General features: G+C 43.8%; 1 protein-coding gene across 1 annotated transcript in view; it reads left to right on the top strand.

Annotated features, from left to right (window-relative positions):
* Positions 1 to 15,674, top strand: part of Mpped2 (metallophosphoesterase domain containing 2) — a 170,867-nt gene extending 155,193 nt beyond the window's left edge. Inside the window, exons 4-6 of the mRNA XM_035446332.1 lie at positions 9,482 to 9,597; positions 12,723 to 12,836; positions 15,556 to 15,674. Coding sequence (XP_035302223.1) covers positions 9,482 to 9,597; positions 12,723 to 12,836; positions 15,556 to 15,674 — 349 coding nt within the window. The remainder of the gene's footprint in view (positions 1 to 9,481; positions 9,598 to 12,722; positions 12,837 to 15,555) is intronic.
* Positions 15,675 to 18,488: the final 2,814 nt, after the last annotated feature.

Genomic DNA, 18,488 nt, shown 5'->3' with positions numbered 1-18,488 from the left:
CTTCCCACCTCTTTTCTCTGTCCTCTTCGTTCTGCACCTTAGCACCAGCCAGGCATGTGACACACACTGCCCCCCTGGCTCGGTCTCTTCTGAGAGATGGCTTTTGTGTTTTCTGATGCTCCATCACCTGTATGTTAGGAGTGTCTGCAGGGAAAGGTAACTTCCCTACAGTCCTACCAAGTCCCCTAGGTCGATTCTTTTTTGGGAACTGATCTGCTTTGGGAACCACTAGGTTATTTTTCGAGTCATTCAGAGTTTCATGGAGCCTCTCTGAAGTCAGATTGGTTAGAAAGAAAAGCACAGGGCACCTTTATATCTGAAATAAATGGCTATGTTTTGTTTTTGTTTTTGTTTTTTGTTTTTTGTTTGTTTTTAGGAAAGCTGTCATGAATTCTCTTTGCCTACTACTACCCAGTTTGCCAGAAAATGGCACAAAACAGGCACCCAAACCAAAAGGTACCCAATGGATAGGGAATGCCCACTGGGCTTCCAATCCTAACTGTACACTACACAAAGAAAATGACTGGAATTCACTCTCCGTGTTTCTGTATGGCCACACTTAGGGCTGGGTATGCACTGGGCATTCTGAAATCTTAAGTAAACAATGAATACTGCATTCCCAAACAATGGAATGTCATTCAACCACAAAAGGAGTGGATCTCTGACATGGGGTAGGTTATAAAACAGTATGCTAAGAGAAATAAGCTAGATGTGGTTAATTGTTGTCTGATTCTACTCATATGAGGTTTCCACTTTATCCAGGTTCATAGAGACAGAAAATGTAAGAGTGTTTACCAAGGGTTAGAGAAGTGACCTAATTGGGAGTTGTCATTGACTGATGTGTACAAAGTTTGAGGGTGGACAGTGGTGACAGTCGCTCAGCATTGTGAATCTACTTCATAGAACCTACTAATACCCAACATGATTCAAGGTAAATTTTGCATTGTGTATATTTTACTACAATTAATATATTCTCCATTTTTCTGCTTAAAGGATAAAATGCTACTTTGTTTTAGTTCTCTCTAGCAGTTAAGCCACCCTTCTTGTGATGGGATTGTGATAGATGCCCTTGCTGTAGTTCCTCCTTGCTGGGGTGAATTGTGAATGCAGTTCTCGCTGTGGGCTGCTCAGTTCAGGGCTCTTTTTTTGTGACAGTGCCAGTCTAAGCAGGGGGTACCTTTATTCTAACTGAAGATACCTTTGATTTCCTTGGCTGCAAAATAATACTCCTATAAGCATCAGATCACGACCAACTCCTCTCCTGCCCACAACAATACCAGCTGTCTTGCTAAGATCTTCCCTGTGCCCTGCCAAGCTCTCATGGTGTGGTGGGTGACATTGTCTTCTCTGTCATATGGAGGAAGGATTAAAGACATGAAGAGGCTAAAAAGATTTTCCTGCTATGCTGCTGCTGCTGCTGCTGCTGCTGGTGGTGGTGGTGGTGGTGTGTGTGTGTGTCTGTGTGTCTGTGTGTGTCTGTGTCTGTGTGTATGTGTACGCATGCTTTTGTGTGGGTGGGTACACATGTCTGCTGTGGAGGATGGAAGAGCATATCAGGTGTCCTACTCTGCCTCTTTCTGACCAACAAGCCCCAATGATCTCCTATCTTTGTCCCCCCCGACCACTCAGCTTGGGGATTACAGGAATGCACAGTCACACCTGACTTTAATGGCAGGGTTAGGGCACTGAACTCAGGTCCTCATGCTTGTGTAGCAAGCTCTGAACCATCCTCCCCAGTTTGTTCTTCCTGCTCAGAACTTGTTTATAAGAGTAAAGGCCAGGATGCTTGGGAGGACTGTGCAGACAGTGGAACATTATTTTTAATAATTCATAGCGAACCATGTTTGAAAACAGGTCATAATGTCTTGTTTCTTGATTCCTAAAGCAAGCTCAGTTCGCACTGCCTGCTGTCCAGTGGGGAAGGGAATGGGAACAGAAGCGTGCTTCTGACACTTGCTCCTTGGTAGTTACAAGACAGTGGCACAGTTGGCATGTTGGAAAAGACTGCAGAGTGATCCTTTGGCTTAAGAGGCCCCAGCTGTAGGTCATGGGGCTCAGGGGACTACCTGGTACAATTTCATCCTTTTGCATACACAGCACACAAACGGCATTAGTCACCCAGGACTGCCCTTTATCAAAACAGTGTCTTTTCATCCCAAGCACCTTATAATGAAAGGTGACACTACAAAGGCCTAGTGAAGAGCTGGGACAAGACAGCTGTTGAAAAAAAAGCCTGCAGTGCCCTTTGGAGGCAACTGAGCCACTCTTCTGGCCAGGAAGGCTGCCCAAGCAGCTGCACAGGGTAGAAAGCTTGAAGTTGCATTTTCTCTCTCTGCTATCAATGGTGTGTGTGTGTGTGTGTGTGTGTGTGTGTGTGTGTGTGTCTGTGTGTGTCTGTGTGTGTCTGTGTGTGTCTGTGTGTGTCTGTGTGTGTGTGTCTGTATATCTATATCTGTGTCTGTATGTCTGTGTCCTTGATTCAAGTCAGTCTGTGGGCCAGAGCAAGATATCTTTTTAATTGCACTGGCAAGTGGCTTGCAGGCTGGCCAAAGGAGGACGTATGTAGGAGAGAGAAGGAGGACTTTTCAAGATCCAGAGCTAAGAGGGGAAAACAAGGCAAGGAAGGAGGGAGCAGGAGCAGAGGAGAAGGGGACAGCTGTCTGCCTTTCATCTGGATATTCAGGATGACACATCTGGTGCCAGGGAAACTGCTCTTCTAACTGACAGGGGAGCTTTGCAAGCAGGGGAGGGCTCAGCCGTCAGGTGAGCTGGAGATCAAGAATTATCATGACAGCTTCATGGCATGTGGAGTGCGGGGTGATTTTCACCGGCAGTGCTTAAATTAGCTTCTCTTGGACCTGGGATGATGTGCCAACGGAGAGGAACGGATGGTGGTAGGAGTGGCAGGACTGAAGAAGACGGCTGTGGTTCTGAAGGACCACCTTATAGGAAAGTAAGTCTGTGCAAACTGGCCCCTGGTTTCTGAGTTTTATTTAATGGAGGTGCCATGCATTAGTAGCTTGTCAGTTCCTCCAGCGAACCCCTCTGAGTCCTCTATTATAAATATTCCAAGGAACCTGAATATCCCTGACTCTGAACTTCCCCAATCGGAGATCTTGCCAAAATCTAATCACCTGTGCCAGCCAGCTAAGCAGCCATGACTAACCGTCTGCCCTACGCACTTGCGTTTCAGGGATTTGTCTGTGCAAGACTGAGTGAGCGAATGAGGGAACCAGTGCCTCTCTGAAAAATCTTCCACTCAAGCGCAGACCGGGGAAGTGCCTTTTAATAAGTCATCAGCCGGAAGAAATCAGGCTGTCTAGCCATCTCGTAACGCCTGCTGGATCACTAGGGACCTCTAAAGCGTTCTGGAGCAGAGGTCCTATGATTTTTCGAGTACTTGGCTGGAAATTCTAGAAGGAAAAAAAGAGCCTGAGCAATTCTTTGTGTGCACACATATTTACCCATGTAGATACACATATAAACAGATTTATTGCTAATAAATTAATAGAAACTACAAAATAGCCCTCCCAGCCAGTGTCCTGCCAAAGGTTTTACATAAGGTTATTTTATCTTCATTGGAAGATAACTATTTTTATTTCAAAGGTGAGGGAAGCTCAAACTTATAGAAGGCAAGGAAGTGATTGGCAGGTGTGGGACTTGAACATGGGTCTGTTTGACTCCATAATCCAAGCTCTTAACCTCTGCCTCTTAAATAAGAATGGCTGGCTTTTATAGAGCCTCCCGGTTCTCATGACTGTAACAAGGCCAGCCTGCAGGGTCCCACAGCTGGGTGTTACAGGAACCATTGACCTCCCCTTCACAGCTTCTCAGGAAATGAAAGAGAGACACCCCAGGGCTTCTGACCCATGCTGAATGAAGTACTCCAGAGACCCTACCCATAAGAACTGTCTTTGTGGTACAGCCAGCCCAGTACTTGTTTGTCCATGGAAGATATGTGGACACTGACCCACACCAGAGCTGGAAATCAGAACAGTACACCTGACCTGCAATTTTGCTGTTTGCAAATCCTGCCTTGCCAGGACAGGCCCCGCCCCCCACCCTGAAGTTTGTGGAGGAATAAACAACCATTCTTTGCCCAGGCCTCCCAGGATTTATGGCCAACAGTTCCTTCAGCCTGCACTGATGCTCTGTGTACTGCAAACACAGATGACCTTTGCAGCGATTTCATCTCAGCCTGCTTCCGTCTAGAAGACCTGTTTTTTTTTTTTTCTTTTTTTTAATTGACGCTGTTTCCAACTAGTTCTGCCTGTTAACTCTCTTGACTCCTGCTGTCCTAGGAAGTCCAGCCGCAGAGGCCAATGGCCAAGGATTGATTGGTGTCTTGAAAGCGTCCCCAGTTCCTGTCCTTCTGAGTCTCAGGTCCAGTGGTTTCAGGCAGATGGAATTGCTCCCCTTCTTTCCAGACCTCTCTAATCCCTCCCCAGGAGGGGACGAGTCTCAGGCACAGATTGGCCTACCAGTGTGAAGGTGCTTTGTGAGCCCTCTTCTTACAAGTTGGTTCCCATGTGGTATTTGTTAGTCACAGCTAATTATGAAGTCCTTGGCTAAGGCACTAGACATTGTTCCTTGGATTCCTCCCCCCTCCCTTTCTCCCTTGCCCCCCGTTGCTGCAGAACAAAACCCATTGTGGAGCTCTGGAGGTTGGCTTTGCACATATTTTCCAGTGAAACCCTGATGGGCTCAGTGCTGGGGTCTCATGTTTCAAACTGAACTGGGTAGAGCATTATTCGAGACACTGGCAGAGCCGGCCTCTGTTCTGAGCAGACTTTTCTCCCACAATGCACTGGGCCTCTCACAGGCAATTTGGACAATTCGCTGAGAATAATTCACAGCATTACTCAGAACCTGGGTAATCTGCACAGAATAGTAGACTGTTACAAGCTTTATGCCATAGGAAGTGCAAGTGCCAGGTGTTGCCAGCTGCCCTGGTGGCACAGGTTAGCAGGGAGAAGCAAGGCTGAAGAGACTTAGATGCTCTTGGGTCTGTCTTTCCTGCTTCCTGGGCAGAGTGCCTCAGTGTTAGCCTTCTCTGTGTACTGGGCCCCTGCAGAAAATGTCCACATCCTAAAAGCAGTCTTGAAGCCCATAACCGAGTCCCCTCACTTCCCATTCTTCAGATGAAGAGAGGCCTCTGAGGGTCCTTTCCTAACCAAAGGTCCACAGCAGCAAGTGAACAGAGGACAGAATTAGCATCCAGGTCTCCCGACTTATGGAGGCCCCATCTCTTTTCCTCTGTCAGGCTGGTTCTGGACAACATCAGCAGACTGCTTCTCTCCTTGGCTTACTGCCACTGTCTTATGGGAAGACCTCACATGCAGGAGACAGAGGAACTGTCAGACCCAGAATGGTCATATCACACTGTGAGAGCCACCTTGAAATTTCGTGCCATCTTCTGGAATCATACAGTCTTCAGACCGGTAGACTGATACTGCAGCCATTTATTTTTACACTATATGTGTGAGACCCCACATTAAAATCATGTTAGAAGGTTTTTGTCACTATTGTTCAATGGAAGGCCATAGCCTTTGAAGCTGGCACATTTGGGGACACATGGTAGCTACAAATACTAGATCTGGAAATGTGGACAAACTGCTATCATTAATGCCATGCTCTATCTAAATATAGAATGATAATACATGGTTAAGGATTGCTTGGAGGAATTAAAGCCAATAATCTAGATAAAGGCTCTGTATAAAATACATCAGAGCCTTGATAAATGTTCCTGTCACTGTAACGTAACCACTCACTGTCATACACACACAGGCTTAAGTTCAAATAAAAGCCAGACATCTTAACTTGTCCTTAACTTGGACCCTTCCGCATTTTGCCACAAGCTTAACATCAACCAAATGTAGTTTGGATTATCTAGAGACCATGAGTTCAGACTTGTCTTTCCCTGGAAGCTTATAAAACTTCCTGGGAACGGGATAGGTGTGACTATTGGCATCTAAGAGAACTTACCAGTGGATTATTGGAAGGTCTAAAAAAATTAACTCCTTTTCCTTTGACTCTGAAAGTCCCTAGGGTGTCTTGGGGACTCAAAGCTGACTGTTCTCCAACAAAATCAGAGCCCCTCGCTATCCCCACAACTTGGGTGTGCTTGGGACTTTTTCAAACCCTTCTCAATTTTCCATGCAAATAAGAACCAAAGGCCTAGAAGCTTGTTTTTAGAATTTAGGAAAGCAGATGTTTTTGCTTATTTTTCTTTCTTCTCTCTTCTGCCAAAATGCTAAGTTTTCATTGGTTTCTGTAGTTGTTTTTCTGTTTTTTGTTTTAAGACAAATCTTGGAGGAGGGTCATTGTAAAGGGAGGCAGGATAGACATTTCCAAGCTTGGGGGGCTCTTTTTCTGAAACCTGAATGAAATGTGTAAGAACCTGATGATGGACATGCTAGAGGACAAGCGAGAACAAGACTGATGGATTCCATTCTGGAAGAGTCTCAGGCTTTCTTCCCAGGACTGATGCTGGGGCCTACCTAGCTAAGCAGGACTAAGGCAGTAACTATTGCTTTTTCAAAGAATTCTGAAAGTTTGATAACTTTCAGAAGTTAGGCTGTGTTGATGGAACATATGCTGCTTACCAAGTGAGGCCCAGCACTACTCAGCACTACTCACGGGCCCTATAGTTCCCAGCCTGCTAAGACATGGTCAACAGTGATTAGTTCCTATTTCAACTTTAATCAGTCAAGGGGAGTTAGTGTCAACACACAAACAAATTTGTCATACAGGTGTGCTGGTCAGAAGTCTGCCTACTCCTATGAACTAAAACATAGCTGTGACACGGCTGCATTTCTTTTGAGAGTTTCCAGGCTAGCCTGAACCTGGCTGTGTAAACCAGACCGGCCTCTATTTCAGGAATCTGCCTACCTCTACCTCCTAAATTCTGGGATTAAAGGAATATGCCATCACACCCCACCAACAATTCACTTTTTATGTTATCCAGCTTTTCAAAGTCACCCCTACCCCTAGCCGCCTAGTCCTCTTCCTCCATCTTCAAAGGTAGCAACATCCAGTTGAGTCTTTTCTCATTGCTCCATTCATGTCACCTCTACTGCCCTTTCTTCCACTGTTAAAGACCTTGGTGGGTCACATTGGACCACCCATCTGTATAATCCAGGATTATATCCCTATTTTAAGGGACATAATCCTTCAGTGACCCTTGCCTTGTAAGGAGATATAATCACAGGTTCTAGTATATGGATCTTTTAGCAGGGAGCACTATTGCCCACAACAGATACATGGGTCATTTTTATATGGATACAGTGGTTGTATGTAGTAGAGCTTTCAGTTAGTAGAAATGGAACCTGATATAAGCTAATGAAAAGAAAAGCCTCTTGTTGGTTCATATACTTGAAAGGAGGAGTTCACTTGGTCAGACACAGCTGAATCCCTGTGTCGAAGGACATCATCAAAGCCCTCTCTTTCTTGTCTTGAATTACTTTGGTGGTCAGTTGATTCCCATGCAGACTGCCTAGAGGACAGCTGATGTAGCTCCCAGCCAATTCCAGGGCTGCACAATTCTTGAGACTTGAGATTCCAGAGGGGAAACATGACCTTCTCTTTAGCAGTGCTAACAAAATCCTGAGGATGACACTCAGCTGCCCAGCTTGGGTCATGTGTACACTTGGAAGTGAATCACAAGTAAGTAGCAAATGCAAGTTACTTCATCCAGGATCTGGAGTGGAGTAAGCCTTACCAGAAACACATGTATTATATCAGGGAGGGAGTAACTTACCTAAGAAAATACAACATTGTCACCAGAAGAAATGAAAGAGCTGGTATGCCAAAACAGCAGGTGTCTACTCCATCATATTGTAGCTTGCTGCCTGAACCATGAAATGGAGATAGCATTTGGCTTCCAGCCACAGGCAAACTTGAAAAAACTCATAAGTGCTTCATCTAAGGCAAGTAATTTAATTCAGGTAGCATACAGGAAAAAGAATTCGAATTGTGGTTAAATTCACTGGTGTTGGTACCAGATTGCCTTGGTTTAGGTTCAAGTTACGTTTAGCTAGTTTTATCATTTGTAAAACAGGGATGATAATCTCAGGAGTGGTAAACCTTGTAAGGTTGAAGTATGTGAAAAAAAATGCTTCGACTAGGACCCTGACAATGTAAAAACACCTAATGAATGACTCTGTTGTCTTCAGAGTTATTCCCATTTTATTATAACATTGTTAGGCATAAGCTCCAGGAAGATGGTGTGTCGACTTGGAAAGAGGGTAGGAAGTAAATAACGTACTTTATTGGGTTCCTCTTTCTAACTGGAGCCAGTCTTTTCTTCCTTGAACTTCCCATCTTCCCCACAGTGGGAGGTTGAGGTTGCCACCTGAAATGTGGGTTTTGAAATGATGACAATTGGTCATCTTTCTGTCCCTGACCACCAAATGAATGTTCTCTCACTGTTTCTAAATTTGAATTATTGAGATAATCCTGTTCATTTGGACAGGGATTGTCTTCAAGTAAGAGTGCAGTCCACATTTGATCAACTGTGACTGGCAGTGGGCAGGTCAAGCTGGAAAGGGAAGTTGAGCACTAGCAGAAAATTGACCATCTTGTCTTTTGCAAGTGTGCTGAGCAAATTGGAATTTCCCTATGGAGCAAAGCAGTCGTTTTCAGAGAGTACTGCTCAGCTTGGATGTTTTGGATGAGTACAATCAGAAATGCTTTGCAGAAGCACCTTAGACCTGCAGGATTTATAGAGAAAACTGTTCATTCTCTCACTAATAAACAGGACATTTGTAAACATGTCAGTGTTGAGGCCAAACCGACAGACAGACAACCCATTCCTTTGCTTACATAGCCTCGATCTTAAAGCCACATTTATGAAGCAGAAGCTCAGGAAGATAGTCATAGGTGCTGTGGGAAGCAGATTCCAGAGGGACCACGGATGTCCCCAGAGTCTTCACTTTGGTGGCAGGAAGAACTTTGGTAACCCCTTTTGCTCTTCAGAGCCCACAAACTGTTCTCAGTAGCCTCCATCCAGACTCTTCAGGACATTTCAGCAGACAGTTTTCCTCTAGTCATGTGTTCTTTTTTTCCCCAAGACTAACAAGGACCTCTACAATAAAAGGAAGAGTAAGGAAGTAGTGGTGGGGTTTCTTATCTCTGCAGCACTAAGGGAGGCTGGGAATGCTTTGGAACAGAGCTGGATATCTTGGGAAGCACTGAGATTTGGGGGGAGAAAAGGCATTGTCACCATTTTGTTAGAAGCCTGCTGGGAAAGTTTCCACTGTCTAGGCTCCTGTGCCCCTTTCTAGTTAAACAATTCATAGGCTCCATGCCTGCTTTCAAATGGCTTGGTTTGAAGTGGTCAACAGAAAAGCAGCCTGCTGCCAGGGCCAACCATCAAAAGAAAAAAGAGAGCATTGCAAGCCGTGGGTGAATGTGCGTGAGAAATATGACAGTGCAGACGCTGGTTCTGGTGGCCTGACCCGTGTGCGTTATCTCCCCCAAGGACCCCGTGGTTTAATGGATGGGGCTTTAACCTACCCAGAGGCCAGTCTCTTCTGGACAAATGGAACCTCATCCCTGAGGGCATCGACATACTCATGACACATGGACCTCCTCTAGGTAAGTGGGGCAAAGGTTATTCTTTGTCATACAAAATGCTCCCCTCCCCCCAGCATAATGAATAATTCTTTGGGGACATAATAATTTTCCTTCAGGGAAAAAAAAAACAGTGAATGCACAAAGGAAAGTCAGTGTCTTTAAAGAAACCCAGTATGGTATTAAACTCAGCAGTTCTGCTAGGCTTACAGGTGTTCATGATGTTTTGTTTTGTTTTTTTATTTAGTTGAGGCGGGGGGAAAACATCAAATGAGCATAGAAAACCACAGTCTTTTAAGCTTGGTAATTTATTTTAAGAACTGTGTTCCCTTCACAATGAAGGTGTAGGATGGGACACGAAAGAAGACAGAGACCTACCAATCACAGGCATTTGAATGGCAGTGAAATGAAAGAAACTTTTGTTCAAAGGAACTCGTTTTCCTTTCACACGTAGATTGGGCCTGGGGTATCTTTAAAGTTTAACATTTGAGCTGATTATATGAGAAGAAACTTTTTTTAATATTTTCAATAAGGAGATGCCCTGCATATTACTTATGGACATGTGTTCTTTGGGCGTATTGTGACGGTATCCCAATTTATACTATCTCTGGTGTCAAAGCTACCCCCACCCCCAGTGATGCAGACTGTCAGAAGACGGTTATTTGATTGAAGTAATTATATCCTAATTATTCATGAGCTTGTCATTGGTTTGGCTTGCTACAAAACATTTTCAACCAGGACCCACAACCCTGACGTCACCATCCACTCGCTATGGATAATGTCAGGACACTTTCTGTCCAGCTAAGCATGCTCAGAAAATTCAAACATTTCATTTTAAATACAAATGTTGGTATTCATTGATTTATTTTTATGGGGGCACCTCTATAATATTTATTAGTGTAATACCTTACATTAACAGCTTCCTTGGTCATACTACGTTGAAGGGGAAACAATGTGGGTAAAAGTGACTTTCATGACTTTTGTTACCTTGTTACTCATGGCCCTTACCTCTTCTAATTAGCCTGTGGAATCAAACATTTTATTATTCATTCCTGATGCATATTTAACCTTTCTAAATACCTCTGTTAAGAGCCATTTTCCTTCCCGGGGGCAGGAGTGGGGGTTGGGGATAGGGGAGGAGCTCCATGTTTCCTGAACAAATGAAAGGGAGAATAGAGGTTGAGGCCATGGGCCCCCACAAGTTAGTGAGGGGGAAGTGGGGGAGAGAGGCTAGTTCTGTTGTGGAGAGTACGGTACACGGTACAAGGTGTCGCTCTCTGATGCACTTCACCTCATCCTGTACTCTCCGAGACCGTATTGCCAATGATCCTAATCAAATCATTGTCAATTTATTTCCTGATTTAGGCTAATTTAATCATTAAATTGCTAACGAAATGTTTTGACTAGCATGACTTACTTACTCAGCAAGAGTGCCTTGTAGGGACAGCATTCCAGCCAGCTTGGTTCCTCTACCAGAGCAGCCTGGGTGGGCACAGTTCATTGAGAGGGTCTTGGATAGCTGCAGCCTAGTTGAGTGCAGTTCATGGTGAGGGCCTTGGGTAGCAGACAGCACAGAAATGTCCCCATTACTGGAGCATTCCTTAGACTGTGACTTCAAACAGAACGACCAGTTCACAACCGAGTCATTCATTTTGTCATGAAGCAAGTGTTAGTAACAGCTAAATCTCAACACTAGATTCTGCAGAATCCCAACATCCTGGTTACGCTTCCAGCAGTAAAAGTAAAAGTAAAAGTGAGGTAAACCAGGCTGCACATGTATCAGAGGGATGTCTACACCCAGAAGCTTCCTTAGAAGCCAGCAAAGCTTTCACATTCATACAACAAGGACATATGTTCAACTATGTTCATAGCAGCATTATTTGTAATAGCCAGAACCTGGAAGCAACTTAGAAAATTTCACCATGTAAGGATGAGTTTTTTGGCAAAAGCTGTGCTGGGGGTAGGGGTGGGGGGAGATGGAGAGTTTGAATTCTTGAGTTCTCAGTGTGAAGGAAGCTGTAGGTGCTATTTACTCTCTACTATTGTAGTCTCAGCAAGATGATATCTGAGGTGCTGATATCCACAGTAAAGTATTTTTCCTTCTTTAAGAAAATGCATCTATGAGGTAATAATGGTAATCACTGTGGATTCATAATTTTTTCTTCTTCTAAATAGTTTTAAATGCCCTTGTTGGAGTTTTGTTGGGCACTCCACTTTTATCTGGGCACTCCCCACATCCCAGCTAGCCTGCCTTTACAGAGACTAAATATTCATGCCTACTGCCTAGCCAAACAGAACAGAAATCTGTCCCTTCCTGCCCAGCCATTTCTAACAGTAGACAGTACCTAATGGGGCTGTGAAATGGATTTCCACAGATTATGATTTAGCCCTTCATCCCACCTGCCTTCCTTAGACCCCATCCTGCTGAGGTGTATGGATTTCATTTTAGACCATAATCATCTGGATAGCTGACTTTTGCTATAATAGATGTCAGTTTTTTATAGATTTTCTGCATTAAGCAGAGGACTAAGTGGCTTTTACTTTAAAACTAGTCAATTAGCCCAAGCTTGCTGGATGCCACCGTGAGGTCATGTTGTCTGTTGCTACAGAGGAGTGGAGAAGCAACTGGGTATTCCAGAGCTCTGGTTCTCAGGAACCCCCAAGGGTGACATCTCTAGGCAGCAAAAGGTATCCTGGGCCAGCTCCCAGGCAACTCTTCCACATCCCCTCTCTGTGAACCATCATGGGAGCAAACTGGTGTATCTACATGTAAGAAAGAATTTTGAAAAAGAGAAAGCAACAGAATAGAGGTGAAGGAGCTATTACGTGGCTGCCGGGAATAAGTGTCATTGATCTCATGAAGAAGATCTGAAACCTGTGGCTGAATAAATCAAAGTTCTTGCAGGAAAAGAATGTTAATTAACTGGAAAGGGGGGAAAAATGGAAACCAAAAAAAAAAATTAATCAAGAATCCAAAGAAGACAAAGTGATGAGTGAAAGTTTCTTAAAAGCCATTGTGAGCTTTAATGGAGAGGCTAGGATTACAGATAACACAATAAACCTTCTGTGAGTTATGGCTTCCTGAAAGTCCAAATGAAACCTTACCTGAAGAAGGAAAATTAAGAGTATTGATTGAATTCTGTCCTTAGGTTTCCGGGACTGGGTTCCAAAGGAGCTTCAAAGGGTTGGCTGCGTGGAGCTCTTAAACACAGTCCAGAGGCGAGTTCGGCCCAAGCTCCACGTGTTCGGTGGAATTCATGAAGGTAAGAACACAGGGGTGGAGAATGTGCCATTATCCATGATCTCACAGTCTCCAGCAGGCAGCATCAGCTAGACAGAATGATGGGAACAGTGGTTCTCAAATTTTATCGAAAAGGAAGCCCTTTTATGAGATGAAACCTCAGGAGAAAAGCTCACGTGTGTAAAGCTGATAAAGTTTGTATTGCTGTCTTTTAAGTAGAAAACCGAGTAGGAACCCTATGTGGCTTAGTGTACCACAAAGCCCAGACTCTCTCCCAGGCAGCACTGGAACCTAGGGGCTCCAGAGAAAAATGAATAACAACTGCTGTAGCACCAATAAAGCCAACTTCCCTGCTTAAGGAGATAGACAAGATGCCCTCGAGATTAGACACTACCTAAAGCATCTATAGCCCCTGCGGGGTCATACATGCCAAACACAGAAAGCACCAGGAACAAGAGGTGTTCCCTGCAGGATTACTGTGGACCTGCAAGGAACAGTTCCTAACAGATATGGAAGGAGACTTCACAGCTTTGAATTTTGTCTGCTCTGCCTTTTTCTAAACAGATGTCACTGGGCTTTTGTGGACAAGCAGAGTATTCTGTCAGCTAGCTGATCTTGGGGTCTCAGAACCTATGAGTCTGGCCCAGGCATGCATATTCGTGTGCAGCAGAAGCATTTATGAGGGCAGCTCTCATTCACTGTTTCCCAGCCCTCATTCACTGTGGCTCTCTGGGGTTATTTATGAATGTCAGAGTCAAGTTGAAGTGCATGAGGCTGTGTGCTTGGTGAGATAGAATGCAGTTTACTCCACTGAGTCCACAGGCACAGAGGCTTCCCGGTTAGGTGGGTAATAAAGAGCATGTTGAAAAACCATCCTACTACCAGCCTACAATCCACACTGCCAGAGAAGCTAGTAAACAAGGAGGACCCTAAGAGAGACATACATGGTCCCCTGGAGAAGGGGAAAGGGTCAAGATCCCCTGTGCAAATTGAGAGCACAGAAGAGGGGAGAGGAAGCTAGGAGAATGAGAAGGGAAGAAGAGGAAGGATGCAGAGGTCATGAGGAAGCAGAAAGGTTGAGTCAGGGGAAGAATAGAAGAAAGGGTATGTGATAAGTAGGGTTTTAGTTGGGGGGTGGTAGGGGAGGATGGGATGGAAAAGGGAACTGGGATTGTCATGTAAAACAATCTTGTTTCTAATTCAAGTAAAAAATAATAAAAAAAAGAAAGAAAGAAAAACCATCATACTAGGGCCAGAGAAAATTCAGCTTGCTCCAAGTACAGGCAGGTACCAGCTGAAAAGTAGGGGTGCCCAGAGCTCCTGGGCAGGAGGCAGGGTGCGGTGAGGGGGAGGGGTGGACTTCAGTCTGTCCTGCACTTCTCTAGGAGAAGGGGAGAACCTCAAGGAGATGGGACTGCCCATCTAAACTCCATTTCCAGGGAGGGAGTGGTGGTGCTATTATCCTGAAAACTAGTTTGAATTCCTGTGGGATTCCTTTGAATTTGCATTTCACCCTTAAAAAAAAAAAAGTTTAAATCATTAATTTACCTTAAACTTGCCAGACAATCGGAGAATTCCACTGAAGCCCCACAATAATAAACTTGCTTTAAAGGGAAGCGATCATATTCAAATAAACCTGTCTTGCTTTTATTCACTTAAGACAGCTAAAGAGGGCAGCAAGAGGGCAAATACCAGCCTCTTGATGGAGAGAGATAACAAGACTTTATGACCCCGGAACCAAACAGTGCACATTTTAAATGCAGCTTTTTCTTTTCTTAAGAGATTTTTCCATTGACCCTCATTAAGCTCTCCGCAGGCTTACTTGGAAAAATTTTAGCAAATGGAGCAGGGGGGAGGGGGGGAGGGATAAGAACCTTATCAGTAATTTCTGCATGTCCTGGTCATTTTATTTCTTCATGGCTATATTTTTACATGCCTTGGAGTCCAATGTGAACATAGAATAGCAGACTCATTGCAGAAGCGGTAAGGTGTCCAAGGAAATGTGCAAACTTCCAAGAAGCCTAAAAATGTCAACATGTAAAAATGACAAAAGGAGTCTACATGCCAGGGTGCCATGACATTACCTCAGCTTTCTTCAGTAGATCATTTGTGCTTTCCCTCCTTGCACTGTTGGGGTACATTTTAGGAAACAGGGTCTTGTGGCGATGTTCCTACCTACCACGGTTGAAGAAGCCATGCTTTTGAGTGAACTGGAACTTACCATCAATGCCACATAACTCAAGGTCGAATCAATCACTTAGGGATAATTGTCACGAAGACAAAGCACTCTAGCAATGAGGAAGAGGACACCACACCTGAGCTCTTGCCCTCCTCCCCTACCACAAAGCCCACTGAGAGCCCACTTGTGCTCTTGGCATGCTCACTTCCTCCCCTGCAACAATATAGTTGATAGGGGTTTTGAAATGAAAATGATACTTTGAAGGTGGAGGGGTACTTTTCTCAGCCATATAGGTATCACATCCTTCCCCTGGCCAATTCAGTGTTTAAGCAAAGGGGCACAGGGAAGAATTGTTCTTTGTTAAAGAGGAGAAATCTCCCCTTTTAAGGAAAACAGCAAAATCGGACAGAAACTCCCAAAACCTGAGTCTCTGGGAAGATTCACTGAATTTCATCTCTCTGCCCTCTGATGACGATTTTGTCATGCTCCCTGCCTGATGCCCCTGTGTTCAGCTGTTGTCGTTTGTATATATTACAGTAACTGTGACACTGTCTTCCTCCAGGGTACGGTATCATGACCGACGGTTACACCACCTACATCAATGCCTCAACCTGTACAGTCAGCTTTCAACCGACCAACCCTCCAATTATTTTTGACCTTCCAAACCCACAAGGCTCCTAAAGCTCTCAGCATCCTATTGGAATGTGAGGGACGGTCTACAAACTGCCATTTTTCTAATTATAAACTTACATTCTCTGACTTGTTTATTTTCAAATCCTGTGCATTCTTTTTGTAAATTGTTAGATGCTAGAGTTGCGCCGCCTCTTTCCTTTTTAAGTGGAGTATCCATTTGAAATCAAAGGAACATTGGGAATTTGTAAAATGACTTCTGTTTGCTCAAAGGCCACGCCATTGTAAATTGTTAGTGTTTGCCAAAGGACAGCCAAGCTTTCTTTAAAAAAAAAAAAAAATGATTTTAAAAAGTCTTATTTGAATATGCTTTAAGCTGTGAGAAAAAGATTTTTTAAAAAAGAAAAGAAACACATAGGCAGTGTTTTGAAAACCACCCAGATTTGCACAACTCTTTGAGTACTGTTTGATGTGTTTTGTTGTTGTTTTCCTGGTGTTATTCCATTTTTATTTTACAGCTGTGGCCCCGATTTAGAACAATCTCCACAAAAGTAGGTCTGGGGAAAAAAAAAAAAAAAACCTTAGCTTCCCACTGGCTATAAAGAAGACTGTGCCCAAGGTCGGGGAAGAACAGCCCTCATTCACAGGCTTAGCCAGAGAGGTCCATATCATGGTTATACAAACTCTCACTGTTTGTTTCTTTCTTTTAAATTATTTGAGCTTTAAAAATATGGAAAAAAGAATCTGTCAAGAGCAGATACTCATGCAAGGAAAAAAAGTGTGCAGACTCCTTTTTAATGTGGATTTATATATATATATATATAAATATTTTTTGTGCATTATGACTAAGTTAGGAGTTTAATATTGCCATGGACAGTACAACTGCAAAGCAATGCTGTGCAGCAGCATATCAGAAGTCCGAAGGAACTGAACCATTCTTTCTCTGAACTCAAGGTCTTAAAGAGCTTGAGCTCAGTCTAGGTACAGTAACAAGTGTGTATAGACTTCAGTGGATGCATTGGAAGCGAACTAAAATAAGGCTTAGTCGTCCTTTCTATTTAAATGCCCTGCATTGTCTTCTCACTTCCTCCTCCCCCTTCCATTTTGCACTGTGTGTTGATGCAATCTTCGCTAGCACAAAATATTGTCGCTAATAATCTTTCTGTTCTCTCATTGTCAATGCCATTGAGCTCTATTCTATTTTATGTTACCTTAAAATTTAGGAAAGCAGTTGTTTTCTTTAAATTTATTGTGATATTCTATATCTAGCGGCCTTTATATGCAAATAAAATTGCAAGATTTTTAAATCTGTGCTGAGTAGTTGGACTGCCTGGGGAAGGATGGTAGATTTGTCCTGGGGACAGGGGGATTTATTTACATGCAATTTAAGCAATCCCCTCTGAACCATTAGAATAGTGTGGGGGGGGTGTCTGATTTTCAATAAATGTTTATAGTCTGCCAATCAATCACAGGCCAGCAGGTACGTCGATAAGGCGCTGACAGTACTGGCTCCTTGCAGCACACTGTCATCTGTCTTTCCTTAGGTTTGAGAGGGTTCAGCTTCTGTCTTTGGCCATTGTAATGTCTGGGGGACAGAGACTATCAAGGTTATGACTGCTGTTTTGGTGCCTGTCAGTGGTAGTGAGTATGGGAAGCCATAGAGGACAGAGGACCCCCTCACTGAACATTGTCATTTGTCCTCATGAGTAGTCACCACTCCCCAATCCTCCCAACACACACACACACACACACACACACACACACAGAGAGAGAGAGAGAGAGAGAGAGAGAGAGAGAGAGAGAGAGAGAGAGTGTTTTGTTGTTGTTTTAACAATTCCACTAACATGTTCTTTCAAAGAGCAGAAAGGGCCACTAGTGGGATGTGAGAATTATGTATACCTCTTTTATTTTGTCTAGAAGAACCTTTGAAGAGAAGCAATAGGATCTTGCTAGTATTGTTGTTTGTGGGGGGTTTTGTTTGACGGCAGTTTTTTTTTTATTTTTGTTTGTTGTTAATTGTTGTTGCTTTGATTTTTCTGAAACAGTGCCTCATGTAGCCCAGGCTGGCTTAGAAATCTCTGTAACAGAGATTTCTTGACCTTGAACACTTGATCCTCCTATCTGCAACCTCTAACTGCTGGGTTTACAAGTGTACCACGCCCAGCAGCAATAACATCTTAAATCTGCACTGCATCTGTAGACTGCTTTCTAGTTAGTGCCTGTGTAATTGCATTGCCATTCTGTCTATCCATTGTGGTTCCATTGATGCAATTCCTGGAAGGAACTCTTGGTTTCAGCACCAACTGGGACACTGTTCTTAGAATGACATCACAAATTCTCATCATCATCTCAATCCATTTTAGTTGTATCCGTTAGGCTTGTCACTTTCTCATCTGAGACTGTATAACAGGTGCATGGTCTTCCCAACCAGAGGAGTCTATGACTACAGTAGCTATGATGGATGAGATGGAGTCCTGAGAGAAGGTGGAAGTCCTCCCTTAATCTGCTGACTTGGTGTGAAGATTGTTGACTTCCTGCCCCTTCCTGGGGGATGGGAAGAGAAGCAATGTATGGAACAGACATCTCACCTGGCAGCTAACCAAGGCATGGGCTCAGACATCTCTAAAAGACAAAGGAAGATCTCCAGGAGTAGTGGATGATCCTGAGGACATGTGTACATGCATGGTACTTGAGAACACATTTAGACACCAACTAATTAAGCAAAACACTTGCTAAAAATTGCCTTCCACTGTGCACTACCAGGAGATGACACATTCTTCTGTATCTGGAGCATTCGACTGACTATACAGGGATTCCTGCCGCCACCTACACTCTGCATGCATGAACTGCTTCTGGAGTATATAT

The sequence above is a fragment of the Cricetulus griseus genome, chromosome 6, assembly GCF_003668045.3.
Source record: "Cricetulus griseus strain 17A/GY chromosome 6, alternate assembly CriGri-PICRH-1.0, whole genome shotgun sequence".
In the NCBI taxonomy this organism is placed as follows: Eukaryota; Metazoa; Chordata; class Mammalia; order Rodentia; family Cricetidae; genus Cricetulus; species Cricetulus griseus.
The sequence above is the reverse complement of the archived record's forward strand: the minus strand, read 5'-3'. Positions and strand labels throughout refer to the sequence as shown.